A 24,738-nucleotide genomic window follows, 5' to 3' on the forward strand; every position below is an offset into this window, starting at 1 on the left:
GTGTGTGTGTGTGACATGCATAAGCCAAATTAATTGAAGCCTCGTTTCGCACACAGCTTCCAAGTGCAAAAAACGTCGTCGAATTTTGCGCCCTTTTGCGCTTCTTTTCCTGCTCGGGTTTATTTATTTACTTCTTTCTTCCTTCACTTACTTTTTGCACGTCTCGTCGCGTCTCTTCTGGTCTTCTTTTTTGCTCTTTTGTTTACACACAACAAAAGCCATTGGGGCCCTAATGAAGGTTTAATTAGCAAACACACACACATGCAGTCGTTCACTCAATCACATACGCACACACATACAGTCACATATTTTAGAAGCCATTTCCGACATTGCTATTTTTATACTTGCTAGCTATATGCTAAGCATATATGTTTGTTTGTTCATTTATTTGTGTGTGTATGCGCCACTAATTCCACTTTTAATTAGTTTATTTGGCACTTTTTGTGTGAGTGATTGATTGATTGATTGAATTATTCAATTAGCCAAACTCGTTGATTACAAATTTCAACTGTGCACTGCACAAACAAAACCATCAAAATTCAACCAAGTACATTATTTATAGTTTAAGCAAGCAAAGAAGAAAATTGTGATGAGTAGAAAGATGTTGCATGAAGTTTTTACGAGTGAGGATAAAATAGAGATTGAAGTGCATAGAAGGGGAGACTCTAAAGGTAAATTTATGGAGGAAGTAAAACAAAATCAACTCAGATATTGCCTTCAATATACTATAATCGATATTTCAATATAGTTCTTAAAATGATGAGCAGATGATGAAAGAAACAGTCTTCGTTCAGATGATATTGCAAGTTGTCAATCAAGACAATATGGTGAACATAGTTTAACTAAAATCGAAATACCAAGAAGTCCTTAGCCGTTGTTCTTTAACTACCAAACAAGATGCAAACTTATGATATTACTTCAATCTCATCTTTAGGTAATATTTTAATTACACGCTTGCATATGTACTATTAATGTCATACAGTGGGAAACCTCAGCAATGTTGTGCTCCAGCTGAGCTGTGCAACCTTATGATGTAGTCCTAAGCTGCTCTGAGCACTCCAACCCGACTCCACTCTCAACGTACGTTTGCAATCTCTACCGCATGACCTAAGCCACATCAAAGTTAAAGCCCTAAAACCTCATAAAACCTGCCTTAAAATGCACAAGACACAGTGGAAGCACACACACACATACTAATAAACAGATACACAGTGACACACATATAGTTGGATGTATGTGTGTGTGTGTATATGTATTTTTTGCCAGGGACTTAACCAAGAAAACCACAGCAAATAACTGGCTAAATTTTTGGGAGTTTTTCGGGTCCAAGCGACAAAACGCCAGCGAACAAAACCAAAAGCCGAAACATTTTTAAGCCTTTTTTTCTGTAGGGGAGTGACAGAGGGGGAGAGGGAGGAACGAAAGTTGACAAATAAAACACCTGCCACAACAACAGATGCCTCTGACAGCCAGAAATGAGAAACAGCAGGCACAGAGGCTGCAGCAAATCCTGGGCAAAGAGAGGAGGTCACATGCGGTTAATAATTGCAAAGCGAGAAGATTCAGCTTGTGGAAAGGAGGGGGACGCTTAAAAACTTGTCACTCATGTTGAAAACACTATGAAGAGGGGAAGAGAGCGTTGTGAGTGGACACAAAAGCATTTAGCTGGCCTCCAGCTGCGTGTGCCGGCTTATTGATGGCCTGCTCGGCAATTTCATGGCCTGCTTGTTGTGCTAAATGGCCGACGTTTAATCCTACTCCAGGATGTGCTCCATTGGCCGGGGCCGAGCAAGCGTGTGACTGTCGAGTGTGTAGATTGTGTGCGATAGATTGTGCTTTGTCTGAAATGTTTGCAGCCGCGCTTTGCATATCACACTTTTTGTTTAGAACTCTCTCTCTCTCTCTCGCTGTATTCATATTGAAATTCAGATTCAATTTCCCGGGCAGCTGTTGTGCCAGCTGTTGTGTGTGGCAACCGTGAAACCCGCTGGCTCGCACTTATGAATAAATTTTACATACACTAATTTATTAGCATTTCCGATTTCTACTTCTTTCTTTTTTTTTGTGCCAACTCATTGAACCTTTTTCGTTTTGCAGGATCTACAATCGGAAATTGAAACCCATCGCGTTGTTTACGATCGTCTCGATGGCACCGGCCGCAAACTTTTGGGTTCGCTCACCTCACAAGAGGATGCGGTTATGCTGCAGCGTCGCTTGGATGAAATGAATCAACGTTGGAATAATTTAAAATCGAAAAGTATTGCAATCAGGTAAGTGCTTTTCCTCCTCCTACACTTCCTACACTCAGCCAGTCGGCAGTCGGCGTTCGCTTTCGGTCTCTTTTACAGCTTCAAGTGTTTTTTTTTTACATATATTTTTTGTTGCTTTGTTGTTATTGCCGAGGATGATGATGATGCTTGAACCACATCCGAAAAGTTGGCTTTGCCACGCTCGCAGTTTGTTGTTTTGTTGTGCAGCCTAAATGGCCATGCCATTGCGGTAATATTAACTGGGACACGCGGCGTATGATGAATGTGCATAAAAGGTCGATTGAGGGAAAATAACATGTCACATTCTCTGAGCATTTATTTAAATGCAAATATTATAACAGGTTTAGAATATTGTTGAATATTTGTGCACATGATGTGCATATTGATAATTGAGAAATAAATGTAGAATTGTTTGTAATTTATTGCTTTTGCCAAATGGTAATAGTTTCTTTCAATAATTTAATGAATATTTCATTTGGTTTTAAATTCCCAAATGAAATAACTACTTTTCTTATGCAGCTTGTTCTCTTGTCAGCTGTTAAGTAGCTTTAAAGTGCAGCTCTTGTTCACAGCTAAGAACGTTGAAAGCCTTGCAAGCTGACGCGTTAATTAAACCAAATTAAGCTCAAGTTGTTGGCCACTTTTTCACAGACAGGCTACAGCTGCTGTTGCTGTTGCTGTAGCTGCTGGCCGGGTTAAGAGACTTTGTGTTGATGAAAATGCGAAAATAACAGTACAAACAAGCTAGTCAGTGAAGCGCTCGACGCTGGGCAACAACACTTTACGCCTGACCAGGCAGAAAGCCAGATGTAAGAGCGGAGTTCGATGAGTTCTCGAGCATCCTCGCCACCGATGAAAATCAATAAACGTACGTTACGCGTGAAAACAGCCAGAACGCGGCCAGAAAGAGGCAGCGAAAGCGAGAGAAAGAGAGAGCGAGATTGACAGTATAAGCTATTGTCCATTCTTTATTGTTCAGAGTGTGACACAGTCTCTGGTCATCGTGACGCGGGGGGGGAGACGAGCTGACGACAGTCGAACCAACAATGTGATGAAATCGAGTGCAAACAGGAGGCAGCGTGTCTCGTGTCTCGTGCCTTGTGTCTCGCTGCCGTGCTTGTAATTTCCACATTTCATAAATAAAGCACGCCAGCGTATACAAATATTGTCCGCTTGTTGATATTGATGCCCGGCCACATGGACACGGGATGATGATGCTGATGGCGAGCCAAAGTCAGGCGGCTGTTTGCATAGTGGGGGATTCGAGGGGCGAGGGATTCGAAGATGGTTAAAATGAATAATGATGATGACATGCGAAAATCGTTGAAAAACAAGCGGCCGCAAAATGAATATAAATGGCAATTATGTGGCATCGCTCGTACAACGCTGTGCTCTTCCTTTTTCTGTTGGTGTTGGTGTTGGTGTTGTGGAGCGCTTTTCAATTAGGCCACAAGAGCCTAACGAATGACACCTTAAGTGTGCTCAAAATCCAACAGCCACGCCCACTGTCAGTCAGTCAGGAGCAGCAGCTAGCTGTCCGCCCTTTTTGGTCCATTGTGCTGGCTGTTTTTGGCTGGCTAGCTGGCTTTTGTGTTGGCCAACTTCTGACGATTATTCTTTGTCAGTTCGCGACGCTTTCTATTTACGCTCATTGTTGGCGTTTTGGCATATTTCCGTTAGCCAAGTTTGGCCACTTCCGCCGTTGTTGTTATCGTTGTTGTTGTTGTTGTAGTTGTTATAGTGGCTTGGTGGCCAGCAGCGATTGCTGCTCGCTTTTCTTTTTCTTTCCGTTGTTGTTTGCTGTTGCGCTCTTCTTCTTGTCTCGTGTTTGCTTTTGACTTCAGTTTGCGTTGTTTGTGTTGCTCGCCGGAGATTTGGTAGCTTATAAATTCCAATGAAATATTTTGGACAGCACTTGAAAAGTTTTTCCTCGCTTCGCATTCGACATTCGGCATTTCGCATCGCTTTTTGCCTGTTTGTATTAGCCATGCGGCTCAATTCGGCTCTTGCTTTGGGTCATTTATGTGCAAACTTCTTGGCTTTGAACTTTCTATCGTCGTCTGTTCTTCCCTCTTCTACTCTCTAAACTTTGCCTTCAGCAGTTTGGTTTATGTTTCCTGTGGCATCTACAGGTGTTCCAAATGTGCAGCGCATTCTTCTTCCACTTGCGTCTGGCGACCGCTTCGTCTGATTGTTGTTTGAGTTGGAGCGAAGATTGATGAACCCATTTGATATAACAACGTGGTTGTCATGTGTATACTATATGTGTGTTTGCTTGTGGTCTGCCTTAAATTACATTTGGGACAGCTGAATTCAGAGCTCTCGTCATGGGGTTGCAATACATAATCCGACTCCGGTGCGAATTGGCATGATGAATATGAAAGAATTGCCATACTCAATCAATGTATTAAGCACTGACAGTTATGCTGAATTAAAGCATTTATTGTGCATTTTCTTTGAGTTTCATTTTAAACATCCACATTCAGACTTTTTCAATTCGAATTCGCCACTCGAAATTGATCGAAAGCTGCTGAAATTCAATTACGTTTTAATCAACAAACTATACAAGATGATTTTCTCGTATGAATTTCGTTTCCTTCAATTCTTAAAGCATTCACAGAAATTATTTTTGGCCAGGCTCAATTTGCTTGTGCCGCACTAATTGTGTCTGCAAAAGTCAACGACAGAAGATGACAAAATAAAAGAAATGAAAAGGAAAGGAAATCTGACAAGACATTTGCCATAAGCGAGGCGAAACGTGGAACAGAATACTCGGTATCTTAAGTGGCAAGACAACAAAATAAAAGAAAAGTAGGAAAACGGAAAGTGGAAAGTGGAAGCAGAGCTAAAAGCCAAACCGAGAATATTTGAATACATCTTATTTCCGAGCATATTTCCGACGCAAGTTATTTCTTTTATAATTTGCCTCTGTGTAACCCATGCATATGCCATGCCATGGGATGCCATGCGATGCTCTGCCTTAATTACAAGCCAAATGCGAGCCAAGCAAAAATAATAAGGAAAACGGAGCCCAGGAATTTAGCCAAAGATAAACAGACAAAAGGCACAAGGCGCAAAGCGCCAAACTCTGTTCCCTCAGACCAAAGTCAAGAGGATGACTATTGTTATTACAGAGCAGAGAAACGCGCTCGCGGATGCAGATTTTTTACATTCTTTTGCCGCTTTCACAAAATGGGGCGCAAAATATGCCATTGCGATATGGTTGGCGATATGGCGAACAGGATGCCGCCGCCTTTTGGCCGGCAAATAAAACTGGAAATGGAAATAAAACGAATAAGAAAATGAAAATGAAAATGGCCAGGGCATTTCACAATTACAGCGACATCTCCTCCAAATTTGTAGCTCAAGCATAGACGACCGCCCACTTGGGTCGCTGTCTCATTGCCCTCTGGCGGTTGGCAAATGGCGGGTTTATTAGAATCAACCTCTCTCTTACACTCTCTTACACCACTTACAGCCAAACCCGAAGCGGAAGTAGACAAATTGTCGCTGACATTTTGCGGTCGTTGGACGGCGGCTCTTACTTGCTTGATAATCAACAACAAACATACAGACAGCTGTGTGTTGTAAAGTGCAAATTAAATTTAATATTATGATGGCATTTATATTTCCTCAAGGCGTCTGCTAACCTTTTCTCCCTCTCTCTCTCTATCTCTGTGACTCTTTGCAGAAATCGCTTGGAATCAAATTCGGAGCATTGGAATGCGCTGTTGTTGTCACTCCGCGAGCTAACCGAGTGGGTCATTCGCAAGGATACAGAGCTAAGCACATTGGGCTTGGGTCCAGTGCGCGGCGATGCGGCGAGTTTGCAAAAGCAATTGGTAAGTTGAGAATGAAGTTTCAATTCGAATATGTTCGGTTTGTCAATCTCAAGTGCGATGCTTCAGCAAAATATGTATACATATTTAGAGTACTTGGCATGCCCCAAATATGAGCATAAAGCTGAGCACTGCAGTTGCTGCTGCTCATCATGAGGTTCGCTAGAGGCTTTTTGTGTGCCAGCAAAGACCCAATTTGAACCTGCACCTCAATTTGCTCTGGCCAACTAATTGTGTGGAAGGCTTTTGGGGTCACAACAAGTCTAAAGCGAAGTGTAGCGAAGGGAGGGAAATAAGGATGGGTACTGGCATTTTTAGTGCCATTTTCTGGCACAATTTGTAATTTTTCGCCTCGGTGTGTGCAAATGGGGAAGAGTGAGAAATGGGGGAGAAGTGAGGAATTGGGAATGAGGAATGAGAATGCCAAACGTTCTGCGTGTGACTGGAGGGTCTCTCTGTGATTTAATGGCGCATAAAGTGGTTGCCAAGCCCATTATGTGTGCGTGCTTGTAGGTGAATAAATATATAAACGTGTATGTGTGTGTGTGTGTGTGTGTGTGTGAGGACTTCAAGCAAATATTTAGCCATAATTATATATAGTAGTAGTATCTGGGAATTGTTCACGCTCAGCGAAATGCTGCCACAAATGAGTTCAGCTTAAATTGTAAATCCCTGCTAATATCATATTAGCATTAGAGGCAAAACACAAACAATATACTAAGCTCCGCTTATCAAATTGAATATCAATCGAATCGGACATATTTGGCAACTGAATTCATTTGCCTTTCGCATGGAATTTGCATGTGGCCTTTTGTTTATTTGATTGCATACACAATTTGTATACGTACATATTATAAGTTTGTTGTTTATGCATGTTTGCTAATGCACAATTATAGCATAAACTAATATCATTTTCGATTTTGTGACTGTTATTTGTATAGTGTGCGTTTTTGTTGCCAATGCAACGCAACGCAACGCAGCGTATACGTAATATTCAAAAATGCAAATGCTAATATTATGCGCACAATAAACAGTCAGCCGAGTGGAGATAAAAATAAGTTGCAATTAAAACAATTTGAAATAATAAATAATTATCGAACTACATTTGAATATTGCATGTTTATTTTATTCAATATTTTTACTTAAATTAATTTATTCGCATTAGAATATAATCCTGTCTTTATACTTTTTTGGCATTTGTTTATTGCTCAACATATTTATCTTTAGTTGTACAACTAATTCATTAATTTGATTTTGTTTTGTTTTATTCGATATTTTCTTCTCTGCCTTTTTTCGTATTAATTTATTTCATTTAATATTTTCCTACATTTTTAAAATTCAAAATAATTAATTATTATTAAGCCACTTTTCAGTTTTAATTGTTTATTTTAGACAATATTCTTACTCAAATTTATTTATTTGCCTCATAATATTATCCAATTTTTTTTAAATTTGATTGACTTTATTCAATTATTACTTTTTTTATCTTTCCTTTGGTTTATTCAATTCTTTCTTTTTTACATTTTTTTTTATTGATTTATCTCTCCAAATATCTATCTTAACTTTCAGAATTCAAAAGAATTTATAACTTCTGAACTATACCCGAATATTACCTGTTTATTTAATCACATTCATTTTTCGCTGGCAAAAATAAAATGCTTACCTTAGATGCTGTTTTACATTTGTTGGACTTTATTTATATTATTTTCACATTTTCGTTTGAAATATTCTTGCCATTTATTTCATTATTAGTTTCAAGTGTTTTGAGATGATCTCTGTTAAGTGCTCAATTTATTTGGTAATATTACGTTCGTATGTGCAAAGTGTGCTAATTTGGATTCAGTTGCTGGCATTTTGCTTATCATTGCCATTTCAGTCACACACTTGGCACACACAAAATAACAGGGAGAAGCAAAAAGAGAGGAGAGTCGAGGAATATCCATTACATAATTCAGAAGTTGCTGCGTCAATGTATTTTATAGCCTCATATGAAATGTGCTTTATAAGTGTGTACATTGCAATTGCCTCTTCTTTTTTATGCCAAGTCACTTGAATCGCAGCTAGCCAGTGGCTAGAAGTGGATAGAGAGGGAAAGATGGAGTGAGAGAGAGAGAGAGGGATAGACTCAGACTAGCCAATGCTTTCATATCTTAGTGCCCAACTTGACCGAATTGCTTGCGTTGAATTGAAAGTCCCACTTTTGCGTTTGCGAGCGAATTCTTAAATAATTGTTAAATGATGCTTGTTATGTCAAAAACATTCACACTCCCCCGTTCCATACGTGTGTGTATATATATGTGCATGCTGCCGGAAATCACTTAAGAGTCTCTAGCCTCAGTAAGGGGAAGTAAAAGGAAAAAAAAAAGGGAAAAGTAGATTTCGCAGCAACAGCTTCTAGTTCAGACTGGGGCCAGTTGAAAATGGTGAAACACTGTCTAACACAGCGTGCGCCACTTGAATTTCACTTACCCCCAAACCTACTCTCACACACACATACGTAAGCAGCTCCCGCTGTGTGGCAAGGCAGCAAAAGCAAAAAAAAAAAAATGAGGCAACTTTCACCCTTGGAGCCTGCTGAATCTATTGCCTGCCACTAAGTTACGGTCTGCCGGACATTTACATTTCGACTGCCTAGAGGGCTAATGCGAATGTGTGAGTGTGCTTCTGCATCTGTGTGTGTGTGTGTGTAAGAAGTTGCCTTGTACTTGTATTTCCTACATTTCTTGTATTGCCTTTCATTTGTATTGCTTTCTGCCTTCTGCCTCGGCGTAGTGTTGCATTTTTGCCATTTTCTCCACTAAATGCATTAAACACGATATTTATTATTGTGAGTTTTCCTCTTTTGCTGCACTTGGCTCTATGATGTTTTATTGGGCCAGCGCTTGAACAACACTTTGGCCATTTCATTTGCAATTGACCAAAATCGCCTCCTTTTTTGTAACTTTTAGCGATAAGTTTGCTCGGTTTTTATTTGTGGCTGCTGCATAAATCTTTTTTTGCACCATTGACAACTAACATAGACTTTATTTGCCCCACAAAAATAAAAAAAAGTGCTCTTCTTATTTGGCTGGTTTTGTCTTCTATACACTTGCAGGATGATCATAAAGCTTTTCGACGTCAGCTGGAGGATAAACGCCCAATTGTTGAGAGCAATTTAACGAGCGGTCGTCAGTATATTGCCAGCGAGGCGCCCGTTTCGGACACCAGTGATACGGAGGGTAAGTTTTTTACGATATTCCATTAAATTATTATGTTTTTACCACGAGGTCGTGCCAGATACTAAACGCGCTGCCATCAAACAGCCATCTTGGGCTTCAACATTAACCTCGACCACAAAAAGTCTCCATGAATTTTTCAACTATTTAAAGTATGCGTTTTTTGATTGGGCAATAAACCGGCCATGTAGAAGTGCTTGAATGTTACTAGTTCATGTTTGGATTGCTAGCAACTCTTGCACTTGTGTTCATTCATTCATTCGTTTGGTGTTTGAATTGCCAAACATCAACTCATTCACGAAATTTGCAGTCGAGTTGTTTACTAAATCTCAAAATCAAATGGCAACAACGAAATTTAAGAGCACCTCTTTTCAGCTCTGCTGCAACTACACACAGAAGCTTAGTAGCTGACCACACTACACACACACACACACCCACACACAACCGCACACTCATTCACACGCACGCGTACGCAGACAATTACATGCATAGAGAAGCGTTCACACAGAGCTTTACCGCACGTAAGGCGCCTAAAAGTAGACAACTGTTGTTGCCAGTGGCTGCTGCGGAATTGCCAATTGATTTCGTTGCATTAGCTTTGTTTTTACAACTCTATAGTTCGCTGTGTTTCTGAACAAGTTTCGAAAGCGGATGACAAGCTAAATACTCTACGTTCATTTCAATTGGAGTTCGTGATACGGATTGGTATTTATGTAATATAAATAGAACAAAACATTATGATGGTGAAAACTAAATTTTGTTTTACATTGCGTAAATACAATTTTCTTTTGTTTCATAAAGATTTGAAAGCGGATGGCAAAACAGTCTTCATTGATTTAAATTAGAGTTCACTTATAATTGATATTCGTATATGATAAAAAAGCAAGTAGATAATATAATGATACTCAAAACTAAATTTAGTCTTCAACTACAGAATTTCTAATCGATTTATTGGCATTATATTTGTATTATTTAGACCATAGTTTACTATATTGATTAAAGTTAAAGAATCAAAGTAGCATTCATCATAATCGCTATTCGCATATGATACAAAAAACAATTGTGAAGCGTAAGACATTTCCTTTGAAGAATATATTTCTCATCTATTTCCCTCGCTTTCTTACAGGGTACAAGACAGTCAAGCAACTTATCTCAGCAGCAACATTCTAACTCGTGTCCTTTAGCTGGGGGCTTATCACTTTTTTTAACTACAGTTAACAATTTAGCAAATGACTATGGCGAACTCGGTTCGGTTTTGGTTTATTTTGTTTTGCTTTTTGCTGCCAATAGCGAGGCAGACAGATCAGCGACAGCCACGCCCCTCAGGCTGTCTAATAGAAGGCGTCAACGATAATTGCAACCAAAGCAATTAGTGGGATTAGCACGCTATTAGTGCCGACTATCAATACTGCGACAGTGTGTGTATAAAATCGAATTGTATGTGTGAATTCGATACACACATGGGTGTTACTCTATTTGCTTTTGTTGTGGCAGGCTTTACGGTTCTGTGCTTTTAGACTGGCATTTGATTTGAACCATTGATATTCGTGTTTGTTGTGTGGCGCTCAATTTAAACAGTATTAACATAAATCATTGTTATAATATATCAAATTATATAAACCACTTTTTCTAAAGCCTCTAAAGTAGTTATGAAATCACTTCGTTATGAAAATTTAAAATAATTTTCATTATTTTAATTGAATATTCATAAATTTATTTCGCTTTTCAAATGCCACACAAAAGTATTATAAAGTATTACCAAGAAACTAATTCGAAGTTTTGCTAAATTGTTTCAATGGTTCAGATTTCAGCAACTTTGTTTCAAAATGCTCAATATACTGATTATAACGAATTTAAATAAAACAAAAGTTTGTCTTAAAACTTATGAGCAAAATCACTTTTACTTTCGCAACTAGTTTTCTTTTAAAAAATTTCGATTTCAAATCTACAATTTAAACTAGTTTTTTGATTTAATTCTTCAAGTTGGCCGTAAGAAGAGAAAACTCCATGAAAATTGAAATGAAATTCAATATCTAAAAAAAAGAAAAGGAAAAGTTTTGATGCCGCTAAGATTTCATCCTTGCCTCGCCTTCATCTGCATTTCCATTTCCATCCAGCTCCATCAAACTCTGTCGTCAGTCAGCGTAGAGATTCAGTGAGGCACGCAAAGAGCAGAAAAAACATGCGAAGCGATAAACTCAATCTTTAAATTGAATTTGAATATTACAAACGAAGAGAGAGAGAGAGTGGACGAGATGCCATGTCCTGCTCAAAGAATATCAGAGACAGCCTTGATATTTGCTTAACGTCATATTACCAGATGTCGACTGTCCAAACAACTTGGCAATTGCCCGCTCGCTCTTCCCTTGCGAACTTATTCGCCTTCGCTCCGTTCGTGCATTAAATTAAATTTAGATTTAGCCAACTGACTCTGACGTTCATCGACGGGGCAATGCCTGTTGTTGTCATACTTCTTTGTGCCACTGTTGAGGTTTCGTTCGCTTCGCTTTAGTTTGCTCGGTTTGCTCAGCTGCCACTTGTCACTCGCTCTCTGTCTTTCTTGCATTTCCAATTCCATTTCCTCCACATGCACACGTCAAGTTCGTCTAACGACATTTCAAATATTTTTCAAGCGAATTCCTTGGTTGACACACATCCATATATAATATATATAGCATCTCGTCTATGGCTAATCGATAATTTTAGTGTGTTTATTTGATTTGCCTGACTTGCTAAAGTTATCACTGAGTTATCCCTTGAGCGTGGCTGTCATTCAGTTATGCCCCAAACTCTCGACACAATTGCTCGACTGAGATCATTTTATTGCAAATTTAATCACTGTGCGCAATCAGCATAATCAAAGTTCCATCCATCCCCTCTATTCAGCATAATCATCGCTGTCGGTAGACATTAAGAGCCATAATATCATCTCTAATTCATAAAGCTACGTGCCAACACACAGACTACTTCTCCAACTTGAGCAATTGTTTTACGCTTCTCTTTCTCTTTCTCACTGCTGGCTGGCTGTTAGCTGCTTGCTGCTTGCTGTTTTACCTGCCGATTTTTATATAATTTTCGTTTTTCTGCTTCTGCTTTGCAGCCACACACGATTCCGACTCACGTTACATGTCCGCCGAGGAGCAGAGCCGTGAGCTGACACGCAGCATCCGGCGGGAGGTGGGAAAACTTTCGGAGCAATGGAACAATCTAATCGATAGATCTGACAATTGGAAGCATCGTTTGGATGAATACATGACGGTAAGTCCCTTCTTCCTCCTTCTTCGTCTGCGCATTCCCCCAATCTCAATCATAACCTTAGTTACTTCATCATTTCCTACACTTACATTTTCATAATTTTCTTATGACTTGCGGGTGAATTTTCTTCTTGGGAAATTTTTGAATTGACTCACAAGGGCTGCACCTTGTTACTCTTGTAATTTTTATGGCCTCCAATTTGTTTTAGCAGCAGCTCGTGTTCGTGTTCACTTCGAGTCGACTCTCAACTTTTATTCTTTTCGAGGGTCCTTTTTCCCTCTATATGTGTGTGTGTGTGTGTGTGCGTATCAGTGTTGGTGTCAGTGGGTGTATGTGTGCAATTATATTTCCTTTCTTTTTCATTCTTTTCGGGTGTGCGAAGTGTGCACAAACTTTTGGAGCAAGCAATTTGTAGACGAAATCAAATCAGAGTTGAAATTGCGCGGAGGCCTTTGAATGGTGTCGTCATTAGGAGCTGAAATAATTTCCGCAATGTGAGATGGGTGTGAGATGAATGTAATGCAAATGGCTGCAATTCAATTCGCACTTCGATATTATTTTGGAATTTAATTATAATATTCAAAGTTTTTAAATTTAGCGCTAAATACTCAACACTTTAAGCCACATTGGAATACCCTCAAAATTTAAGCCATATATTTATTATTCAATTACAGTAGAGCAGTAGAGGAAAATGTTGAATGTGAATGTATGTGGAATGTGGAATGGCAACGTTAGAAATTTGGCAGTTTGATTGGTTTGAGTTTTCGGGGGCCGTTGGATTCGTATTCGTATTTGGATTCGGATTCTGATTCTGATTCGGTTTGTGGGTTTCAGCCTGATGGCTAATAAATGCAAGTGTGCTTTTTACGATGCCTGTCGTTTGGTTTTGCAAAACAACAGCAGTGGTAGCAAGAGTAACAGCAACAGCAACAACAACAAGAGTAACACCAGCGGGAATAACAACAAAATATTTGCCACAAATGTGACGGACTGATGGCAACGGCTGTCGTTACTCATACGCACCGTAAATTTGATGCAACAAAGTTTGGCCGCATAAAAATGTCACAGAGTGTGCAAACAATGGATATGGGAGTATAACATACACACATACAACCCGACCCCACACACTCCTCCCTCCACTCAACACACATACATTCACATGTGAATAACTCGTTGAGTGCACAGACAAGCATAGCATACTTTTGGGCAACTGGGCTAAGCCCAAGCGAAAATCAATACGAAACAAACGGCAGAAAGAGGCGGAGCGAGGCGACGCGGGGCGGGGGGGAAAGGCAATGCCATAAAACGAAACAATATGCAGCATGTCAATGTTTCTGGGGGGGAAACACAGAACAACATAGAAATACATTTATAGTTGCAACAAAGTGCGCATAAATATGACACTTGAGTGCAAAAAGCGAAGTAACTTGCTTGGCCCAAACAAGCGTTAAGACTTAGGCTTTAACGTGTCCTCTCTTTAGCCCCTAAAATTGAGGTAGACGATGATAATCCATGTACTATACATATATTTAAAAGCAAGCCTGTATAAATCTGGCAACAATTTTGTGCAAATTTATTGCTTAACTCTTGTCTGTGCTTTCGTGTTATGCATTTTAGATAACATTCTTTCGTCTTCGATGTATGTGCTTGCATACATACATATATTATGTCGTTTTCCCTAGTGGGGAACAATTTTAATTTTATTGGGTCAATCTGTAGACAAATACATGAGAATTTGTGTAAATAAATTGGCCACGCCTGCTGCCTGTCCTCTCACTTTTGAAGTGACCTATATTTGAGTTGCAATTTAAATTGCTTGAAAATTCCTTAATCTCGTTTGTGAATCAATTATGTATTATTCTGCACATAAATATGATTCCATTTGGTCAGAGATATGATGATTTAAAGCTGCAACTAATAGAAATGTTTCAAATTTTCTTAAAATGAAATCAAATAAGTGAAATCAATCTAAATTTCTAATGTTTGCTTTATTAATTTACGGCTACTTTGCAACGCTTGCACAACGAGTTTGTATTTAATAAAAATGTTTCAGATTGTCTCAAAATGAATCTAAATTTCCAATGTGTGAATTCTTGCCCTATTAATTCAATATTAGTTTGCAAAGCTTGCACAACGATTTATCTGAAGCTTTATCGCAGCAAAATTTCACTACAAATACTTAAACTCAAAGGCAAAGTTAGCGCAGAAGCATTTTCGTGGAATTTTCTTTGCTGAATATTCAATTTTGATACAAGTTTGCGATGAAAGTTGTGATAAGTTGAATATCGCATAAAAAACCAGTAATTTCTTATAGTTTTTTATTATGACAAGCGATTGTTGGCGAGTATAAAATTTGCTTGCCACGCAACGCAGGTTGATGTGCAGCGCGACAACAATAAAAACTGATATGAAAAACTTTAACAAAATTAACAACGTGCAGCAACGGCAGAGACGCAAGCAGCAGCGAAAAATTAAATAGAATTAAAAAAAAGTTTGCTCAACAAGAGGAGAGCAGAGCAAAGTTTGCCGACTGGCAAGCGTGGGTGTTTTGACAAAGAGAGCGTGAAGAGAGGAGAGGAAAAACGTAAAAAGTTTAAATAAATGCAACTTAAAACAATTACCACGAAACCAGCACAAAAATGGAGCAGCGCAAATGAAAGTTTGAGTGTACAAGGCTTAAAGGAGGCGCTTTATGGAGTGGTTGCCTTCCTTTTCGTTTTCGTTTCGTTTCGTCTCGTTTCGTTTAAATGAAGTCTCTCTAAATGGCCTGCCCTGTGAGTACTCACACTCCTCTTCTCTGCTCTGCTCTGGCTGTGGGACAACTTTGTCGTTGTCCAGACTAGAAAGGCATCGAGAGCAGGCAAAGTCAGGCAGCATTTTCCAGCATGCACTGCGGTTAATTGACCACACAAATGTTCTCGTTTCTATCTCTGCTTGAACTGTGTCTTTCTGCAAGAGAGAGAGATTCTATTAATTAAAAACAAGCCTTGCATTAATTGAATTTAAAGTTGCATTTACAGTTTGCTTATTAAGCATACGCCATGTGGTGCTTTTTAAATTGTCAACTGTGAAATATAAATTAAAGAAGCGCACCACAATTTCCATTCGAACGTTACCAACATTTTGGCACCTTTTTCTGCATGTTTCACATTAATGAAATTAAAGTGATTTTTTGCACGCGATTGCAAAATGGAATCGCAAAGTGCATTGTTGCACAAGCAAACTGCTGTTTGTGGCAGCTGCTTTTCATGCGGCAAACAATGGCCAACCAGAGAATTGTATACAATTCACAGCAGCAGCAGCAGCTGCATTGTGCATTCCAAGGAATGCAAATGAAGTCGCAAGAAATTTCATTGAACACACTTTAAAAACGAAAATTTAAAATGTTATCATAATGAACTACAGTCAGTTGGTTAGCCGCAAAATGCGGATTGCATTTGCCACACAGCCTTAATCAATGCTGTGCTGTACACTCCGCACTCAAGTGTGATCCCAATTAGTACTCTCTTCAGCTCTCTACACTGCTCGCTAATCCGGCTCCGAGATGATGCATGACCACATCAATGTCACGGCAAGTCCGAAGCTGAGAGCTGCTCTAGAAAACCACAAGCGAAGCGCAGCATCGAATAAACATGCTAATGAAAAGTGCACACTTAGGTTTGCCTCGAATTTGGTCATGCTCCGAGTGTGTTCCATGTTCGGAAGCTGCAGCAGCAACTTCTGGCTCAGTGGACAAATAAGCGAGGACTTCAAGAGTAGGGTGAACAACAACAATAGGACAATGGCAGCCTGGATACGCTATAGAGCATCAAATTGCATTGCCACTTAGTAGCCCAGCGTTAGGCAACACAATGCGACCATTTAACCCACTTAAATACGTTGAAAATCGGCAACGAATAGCGGTCAGAATGGCCAACTAGAAACCAATTGCTTAACGCTATAAAATATGTTTCATTGATTTCCTGTAAAACTGTAAAAATGGCAAAAATATATGTGGCCGAAGCGCATAGAAATTGCAATGACCAGCAGGAAGAACAGTGCTGAACTGCATTCCCAAAGGGGAGCGTACAATGCGCTCTTCGCCATAATTTAACCACATGTGGTCGATATTGACGGCATCCACACAAACACACACACACACACACGTATACACAGCCAACTCATTTAACCCTCTATGACCGCTGAGCTTCGCCACAGCAGGAGCAGCTGCCGGACTGGACTGTGTTTGCCTTGCCTGTCATCGTTGTCCTTGAGTCCACTTAGCCGTAGTGCTCTACTGGCTGCTCGCCCAGTTGGGTTTGTGAGAAAAAATATGGGGGAAGCGTTGCAAGTGCGACTGCAGTTTAGTTTATTATGCAAGGCCAGGCACCATAGAATCAATTTTGTATTTTTTATTATCGTTCTATAAATCACTCATACGCAGTGTGAAATATGTTGGTCGTTTTCGTGTTTGCCTTTCTGATTTATGGCAATAAATTGGATTTTTTAAATCTAATATCAATTTAAATTTTTAAAGACGATAGAACCAAACCGAAGCGAAGCGAAGAGATTTTCTTTTTGTGTGCAGTCCAAGCAATTTATTTTCTTTTTAGAGGCAGCCCTTAAAGTATGCAACATTTTTTTGCGTTACATCCATTCCACTTAGCATCCATTTGGCGTAGCCGGGACAGAAACCATGTAAAAAATTCATTGGAATTCACGCAACAAATGAAAAGTTATGAAAAATGTTGTGTGCAAAATTAAAAAAAAAATTAAAAGGAAAATCACAAACTGTGATGCGCATTTAAAGCAAGCCCTTGAGCGCTGAGAGCAACAAACAGAATTAAATACAAGAAAAACAAATACATAAATGGAAATCAAACAGCAGCTGGCAATATTTCATTTTCATACCAAAAGCAACAATATTTACATTTCGTTTTCCTTTACTTTTTGTGTAATTTTTTCTGGAATTCTTCCCGATCCCTGGTTGCTTTGTTGTTTCTTTTAATTAGACGGAAATAAAAGTTCGCGATGATTTATATGCAATATTAAGCGACACTTTGTCACATACCGCGCCATTAAATGTTTCGAACATTGATTACAAATGGCAGAACGCCCGTAGCGTAAAATGTAAAAAAAACAAAAAACAAACGTAGCATAGAAATGTTTGAAAAATATGAAAAGGGGGAAAAATATTTTCCGTTTATACCACTTGGGAAATCAATTGATTGTCACGCTGAAATGGCTTGGCTTCGGCTTCGGCTTTGGCTTTGGTTTTCCGTGAGCTGCGCTCGGCGATTACTTTGCTCAGCTGCAAAAGCTGCTCTCAGCCCCAACCCTAACCATTCGCCCACTCGCTATCAATTGAGGACCACATATTGCACTCGTAGTCATTGACTTTTTGTGCCAGTTTCTGTTTGTTTTTGGTCGTTGTTGTGTTGTTGTTTGCGAAACTGCACCAATATGCCACGAAATGCAACCGTGTATAATTGTCAAACGTGTTCAGTTATATTGACAATGCGCACACACACAAACACACTCATATAGTATAGTATTCCTATCGTCATACACATACACATACTCGTACATCGCAACGTTCGGGCCAATTCATTTGCGCTGTCATTTTTCTTTTTTATCTTCCTCTTTGTTGTTGTTTTTGTGTTGCACGATGTTCAATGTCTGGTGGCGCCATTTTGTGTGGAACACCGCATTTACAATTTACAATTTCACCCTTTCAAACCAATAGGAAGTTGGGCGCTTTTCATAAATATTTACTTGGGCTTTTTTGCGATATGCTCATATTTTTTGTGTAAACACTTTTGGTAATAATAAAAAGCGCATTCATTTACCATCAAATAGTTAAATAATCGACTGGCCCACTTTACCAAATGAACACACTCTTAAATAGAATTAAGGGTTTAGTCAAGCGTTTATTAATTAGATTTCCTTCCGTTGAAATTAGATAATTGGTTTTCCTCAAAGCATATCCAAAGTTTAAGTAAAAGTAATAACTGCAAAAATGCCTTTCTCAGCGAAAAGAAAAAACACTTTCAACACAATTCCATTTGAAGGCAAATGCCATATGCAAATGGCTCAATGAAATTTCCCAAACGAGTCGCAGAGCAAAATTCAATTTGCAAATGCAGGAAATCCGACAAGACAGAGACTACAACAGCAAGTTGGCAAAAGAAACTAAAGTCATAGATACTTTTAGCATTGCAAACGACGACAAATCGCCTTTTGGTAAAGATATGTATCTGTATCTGAATCCGAATACGAATGCATATGCAGAGCGCCAAAGAAGTAGATGCGGAGGACAAACAAAATATCTGTCTCAAAAGGTGGCAGCGTGAAAAATTATGCGCTCAAAATAGATTTTCCAGCGACACTTACAGAAAACGAAAAAAAAGAAAAAAAAAACAAAAACGTGGCTGCCCGTTTTTCAGTCCGAAGTTCGTTTTGTCTACAGTGTCGCGTCTGCAGTTAATAAAAATAATTTTTCTACCACGTCCTTTACCGGCGGCATAAGTGTGTAGGCCAAATCCGTAGAGAGTAGAGAAATAGTTTGAGATAGAGATAGAGACAGAGAAGTCTGTGACTAAAATTAAAGAAAATGGAAAACTCGTCGCAAGCATTTTTCACACTTTGTCAGAGAGCGGCACAAATAGCAAATAGCAAATGCATTTTGCATATCAACTCTTTGAATTCTTCTGCCGATTTATGAAGACTTCAATGAAGCTGACAGTTGACAGAAGACATTGGCATATGAGAATGTATTTGTCACTTGCTGACTGACATGCTATGTGTGTGTGTATTGAGTGTGTGGTTTTTCACATTGTTTTTCTCCGCAAAAGAAAAATGGAAAAAATGTTATGAGCTGACATGTGAGTAGAACAGGAAGTGCACGAGAACAAGAGAAACCGAGAAGCACCAAGATTTGTTGGCCAAGTAAAAATGCTTTGAGCAATGCAAAAGGAATATTTACAAGTAATGCTTGCGGCTGCTTGTGGCATGTGGCAACGATTGGCATTGAAATGCAAGTGATTTTTTGTAGATATTTCAAAGAAAACTCTAGTTAATTTCAAATGCACATTCTTTCACTACAAATTCTTATACGTTTTCAATGAGATTTTCATTCACTTCAACTTGAAGTATTTGGCAATCACATCTGTTCGCACATATTAAGCATAATCTCATTGGGTTGAATGGCTTTTATTTTGCCTGTTTATAAACATCGAATCGTGGCTGTAAATCCTTCAGTTCTCCATAAATGATCCACAACCCGTCCGTGACTCATAAGCCTCAAATCATTGAGAGAATCAAACACACACAAACAGAACACACAACAAAAGGCGCGCGCAAAAATATGCGTGTTAAATGCCATAAAAATCAAATAAAAACAATCGAAATGCGGGAAATATAAAACAGAGCGACAAACAGGCCATTCAAATGCATTTATAAATCGTCTCGAATAAGCCAAAAAAAAAAGAGATGAGAAAAAAACCACAAACAAAACCAAAAATGAAAAAAAAGGAAGGAAAGAAAGAAACTGTGGCAATAAACAAGGCAAATCGTAAAGCTCATTGAAATGTTACGAGTATAAAAACAACACTCACGAGTGCCACTCAATTGGCCGGCAGACAAGCCACTCAACACTCAGCACTCGGCACTCAATAGTCGAACATTCAACACTCAACACTCAACATACTCACCATACGACAAGCACTTAATGAGCCAGAAGCTGAGAGCGAAAGAGAGAGAGTCACAAAAAGCGCAAGTGGGGAAATAAAATAATCAAAATAAAGATAAAAAGATACACAGATACAAAGATAGAAATATATATTTCCATAAACAATACTCAAAATGCGAGCAACAAGTTCTCACTAATGCGTGAGTGAATTGTAGTGAGGCACTGTTGTGTCTGCTTTTCGGGGAGAACAAGTTTCGTTAGCAATTGGAGTTGAGCGCAAAGTGGCTGCAGTCGACGTTGGCGTCGCTGCCAGCGTCAGCTGAGCTGAGTGCGCTGCGCTGCGCTGTTGTGTTGTTAACGCATGCGACGACCGCCGGCTTTGTTGTTGGGTCAGTTTACGAGACGTCGGCGCGTAAGTTGGTTGCGTTTTTTCTCGTCGATGCAAAGAGCGCGCGCGCAGAACGCGATCAACCGGCGAAACAATAAAAAGATACATTTGCATCCGTCAGATACAAATGCAAAGCACAGTGCAAGGATACACAAATCAGTTGAAAATATAAAATAGCTATAAAAGTAACCAAGTGTTTTCTGTGCCGCCCCTCGCGTTATGTTCTAAGCCCTGTCCATAAATTTTGGGCGCATTCGTTTTAACCAGAAGTGAAATATAATGCCAAAAGCAGAAGCAACAACAACTACAACAACAACTACAACCCGAAGCAGTAGCAAAAGATTCGAAAAGCGCGAAAAACTGTTGTAGAACAAACGAAAGTAACAAGAGTAATAAGGTCGAATTTATAATAATACGAGTAATTTTTGTCAACGTCAACGTCAACGGCAACGGCGACGACGTCTTTCGGTCGCTTGGCAAAAATGTTGTGTGATAAATGAAATGAAATTCTTTGTAGCAGTCACGTTTAAAATTATGCGCCTCTTCAGCTTTGTTTTTCCTTTTTTTTTTGTTCTTCCACCTCCCTTTTTATTGTACTTATTTGAAATGTTACTCTCGGTTTCGCGTGTATTTTGTTCTTGCATTCGATACTTTATCTAGACTAAATATACGAGTGTATTCAGTTATTCATTTGCTGTTTATGTTATTATTGCTGTTTGTGTTGTTGTCATTGTGACGTTGGGAAACTATATGGCGACGGCGTTAAGCTGCGATTTTTGCTGCATGTGCCGAAAAAAAAACAACACAACATTTCTCGTTGCCAAAAAAATAATAATACAAATAAAATGAGCCAAAGACAACAGAATATATTTTGAACGCAATATAGATTTATTTATTTATGAACACATATATATTTATTTGCATAGCAAATGCGACTTTTGCGAAATAAATATCGCAGAATTAAATATGACAACAGCTGCTAATGGAGGTTGATGGCTTTTATAGTGGCAATCAAATTGACCCCAAATGCACTATTAATTGCTGTTATTGTTGCGGTTGTTAACGTTGGCCCTGCGCCACTTGGATTTGATAATGAAATTTACACGAGGTTTATCTTTTAATTACACACGCAAAAGACTTGTCTACCGTTTCTTCTCGCTTACAGGCAGATAAGTTAACTAGTAGTACATACATATATGCAGATCAAGTGGGGAATGAATGAACTCAAGATTGCGACCACACTTTTAATATCCCACGCTTGGCTGTCAAAATGGCTAAAGGCGAGATTCTCGGTGGCAACCAGCGAAGGTCGTTTATTATTATTTACTTAACATTTTATTGAATTCTTCTTCTTCTTCTTGGAGTTTTTTCTTATTTTATTTTTGCGCGAGCGCGTTGCTCAGATTTAGTAAGCTTATGGTTGCCAGCTGTGTGTGTTGGAAGCAGGGAGCAGGACTCACGATGAGTATTTGTTAAAGTTGTCGCTTTATTTGCTTGTTGCCCTGTCAGCTTCAGGCACTCTTTGACTGTAACTGAAACTCACACAGTGACAGAGATAGAGACAAGGACTGAGACTGAGACAGAGACAGAGACTGAGACTGTGGGACTCCTTTCTGTTTGTCATCGGTTGGGGAGTCGAGAGTAACTCGAACGTCTTGTTTTTCATATAGTCTCGCATGTATCTCAACTGAATTTACATTGTCGCACATCTTCATCTCCAGCATCTTTCTGTCTCTGCGTGTATTATCCATCTTCTGAGTGTGTGGGAGTGCGATTTTTTATCTTTTACAGTTGTTAGTCATTGTTATTATGGCAGCCCGTGAGTGTATGTGTGTGTGTTGGCTTTATCTCTTTGTGCGCATTCCATTTTGCAAAACTGGCATAAGGCGCGATCCCAAATGTCTTTGTTGTCAGTTGGTTAATTAGGACATGAACATGACTCAAAACTTCGTCTGGAATTTCGCTCAAGGTCCTCGCAAATATCCCATAATCTAATGAAATGGAGCAGCCACTTTTAAATGAACAACATTTCAGGCAAATTAAGCACAGCGAGCTCCTCGTCAATCGTCGCCCGAATCGAGGGTCGATTTCTGTCTGATGATGTCAACACACTCACATATAAATATGTAGTTTGCTGTCATTCAACTCGAAGTAAAATCAAGTAGAATTCCCGTTTCTAATACTAGATTTAGTTACTCTCATTAATGCATTTGAACACGCTATTAATCTGATTTGTTTGCGTCCAATTAAATACACGTTTTCTTATCAATTTGTTTCCCCTTTATCCCTTTTCTTTTATTTTTTATTTTGCAGACCAGTTCAGTTTCAGTTGTAGCTCAGATTCTAATAACCAACACGCTCAAAGTATGTTTATCTCTTTTATTGTTTTTCTTTTTTGTTGTACACAAATTTCTATTAACCCCCAACATAAATCTCACACACAACAAGTGTTTCGGCCCCCTTTCCATCATAATAATAACAATATTCATTTGTTAAACATTACATTCACATTCCATTCCCATAATATTCTTGCTTCCATCAAAGTCGTGGAATATGCTCATAAATGTGTCACTTTTATCTAACATTTCGATAACAATAAGCTCTAAGTACACAAAGTTGGAAGGGAGGGGAACTCTGTTTTTTTTATGATGCTGTCAATGCCCATGACGATGATGAAAAGCGGCCTCAAGGCCCACAATTAATGCCACCGAATGCAGCGCAAAAATTGTACAATAAAATTGAAAGCTTCCCTTAGAGTCAGCTCGTCTCGGTTTTCATCTGGTTTTTAATGGGCCAATTGTGTGGATGTTTTATATTTTTTATTAGAAGCAGCACAACACACATTGTTGTAGTACACATGTTGATGGGTTGCGGTAGGGATTTGAACCCCATCATAAAACTTTGACCCACTTTAACAGATAAGCGCCACAACGCAACCAATTAATGCAATAGCTTAACATATTTTCATACATCAACGAAATGGACTGCAAAATGTTCTCAACAACAATCTGGAAAGCTGCGCGACCTGAATCCTGATTAAATGTTTTATGCACAATTTTATTACTCAGACACTCACTCAATTGAGGTCATAAATGTTAATTGATACACAAACGTTTTGATTTCTAATCATTCTGATGGAACACAGAAGCATTCTATCTATTGAAAATACTCACTTTGATTAACCATCACAAATTTCCACATGAATAAATGAAATAAATTACAAATAATATATTTTGCAAAAACACATTTCCAATTCCATTGACCAATATCAAATTTTATTCGACCTTGCTGAGAAACAAATATAATTTTTGACTGTGTTGCATTGCAATGGAAATACTTGGGGATATATTTTGTTTCATTGCAGCTGCTTACCCTGCTGTTTTTTGATGTTGTTTTTTATGGGTTTGAGTGTGTATATCTATATCGTATAACAACAAGATCTGTTTCCGTGCAAAATAACACTTGAATAAAACGTATTTTTATTGCCAAGCGCCGCCTGCCAGCATTTTGATACCCTGCAATTATTATAAATGTGAGCAAAATAATTGAGGGAAATGTTTGGAATGTAGAACATATGGAAAACTAACAAAATATTTTTGCAACTGCGTTAAAGAACTTGTTTTTGAATATATTTTATTTAATGTGAGTTACTCACTTTCAATTTTCAACACTCATTCTTGCTTCATGAAATACTTTTCATTGTATTCAGAATTTATGTCGTTACTTTGACATGTTTTTCCCATGCTTCACTCGCTTCACCTTACAACAAACATTCAACAGTGTATTTATTTGAGTTTCATGAATTATTTTAAGCAAAATATTTTTTTGCAATTTGCAGCTTGTTTACCATTGCATTTCGTTTATTGGCTTGCTAATAAACAGCATTTAAGCAGCATAAGTATTCGTAAATACTTTCCAGAAAACGCTGTTGGCATTCTTTGTACACATGCAGATACTTGTATTTACTTTAAATGTACACGAATATATATACATTATGTATATATATAAAGTGTAAACAAACACCAACCATGTGCGGGCTCTTCAACAACCAGACTGCAGAGTCGTCGTGCTCTGGTCGAGGGTTCGTCGTTGTCGTCGTTGT

General features: G+C 38.7%; 1 protein-coding gene across 17 annotated transcripts in view; it reads left to right on the forward strand.

The window, feature by feature from the left end:
• The window catches only part of LOC132785741 (dystrophin), a 172,224-nt gene that overhangs the window by 117,902 nt on the left and 29,584 nt on the right, over window positions 1-24,738 (forward strand). For 10 of the 17 annotated variants that reach the window (XM_060791985.1, XM_060791987.1, XM_060791991.1 and 7 more), the window contains 5 exons: window positions 2,098-2,270; window positions 5,962-6,112; window positions 9,204-9,327; window positions 12,425-12,582; window positions 22,950-23,000. In XM_060791985.1, coding sequence (XP_060647968.1) covers window positions 2,098-2,270; window positions 5,962-6,112; window positions 9,204-9,327; window positions 12,425-12,582; window positions 22,950-23,000 — 657 coding nt within the window. Of the gene's footprint in view, window positions 1-2,097; window positions 2,271-5,961; window positions 6,113-9,203; window positions 9,328-12,424; window positions 12,583-20,681; window positions 20,822-22,949; window positions 23,001-24,738 lie in introns of those variants that run through there. The other 7 variants (XM_060792001.1, XM_060791986.1, XM_060791992.1 and 4 more) reach the window with 2 other exon arrangements.

This window comes from Drosophila nasuta, chromosome 2R (genome assembly GCF_023558535.2).
Source record: "Drosophila nasuta strain 15112-1781.00 chromosome 2R, ASM2355853v1, whole genome shotgun sequence".
NCBI lineage: Eukaryota > Metazoa > Arthropoda > Insecta > Diptera > Drosophilidae > Drosophila > Drosophila nasuta.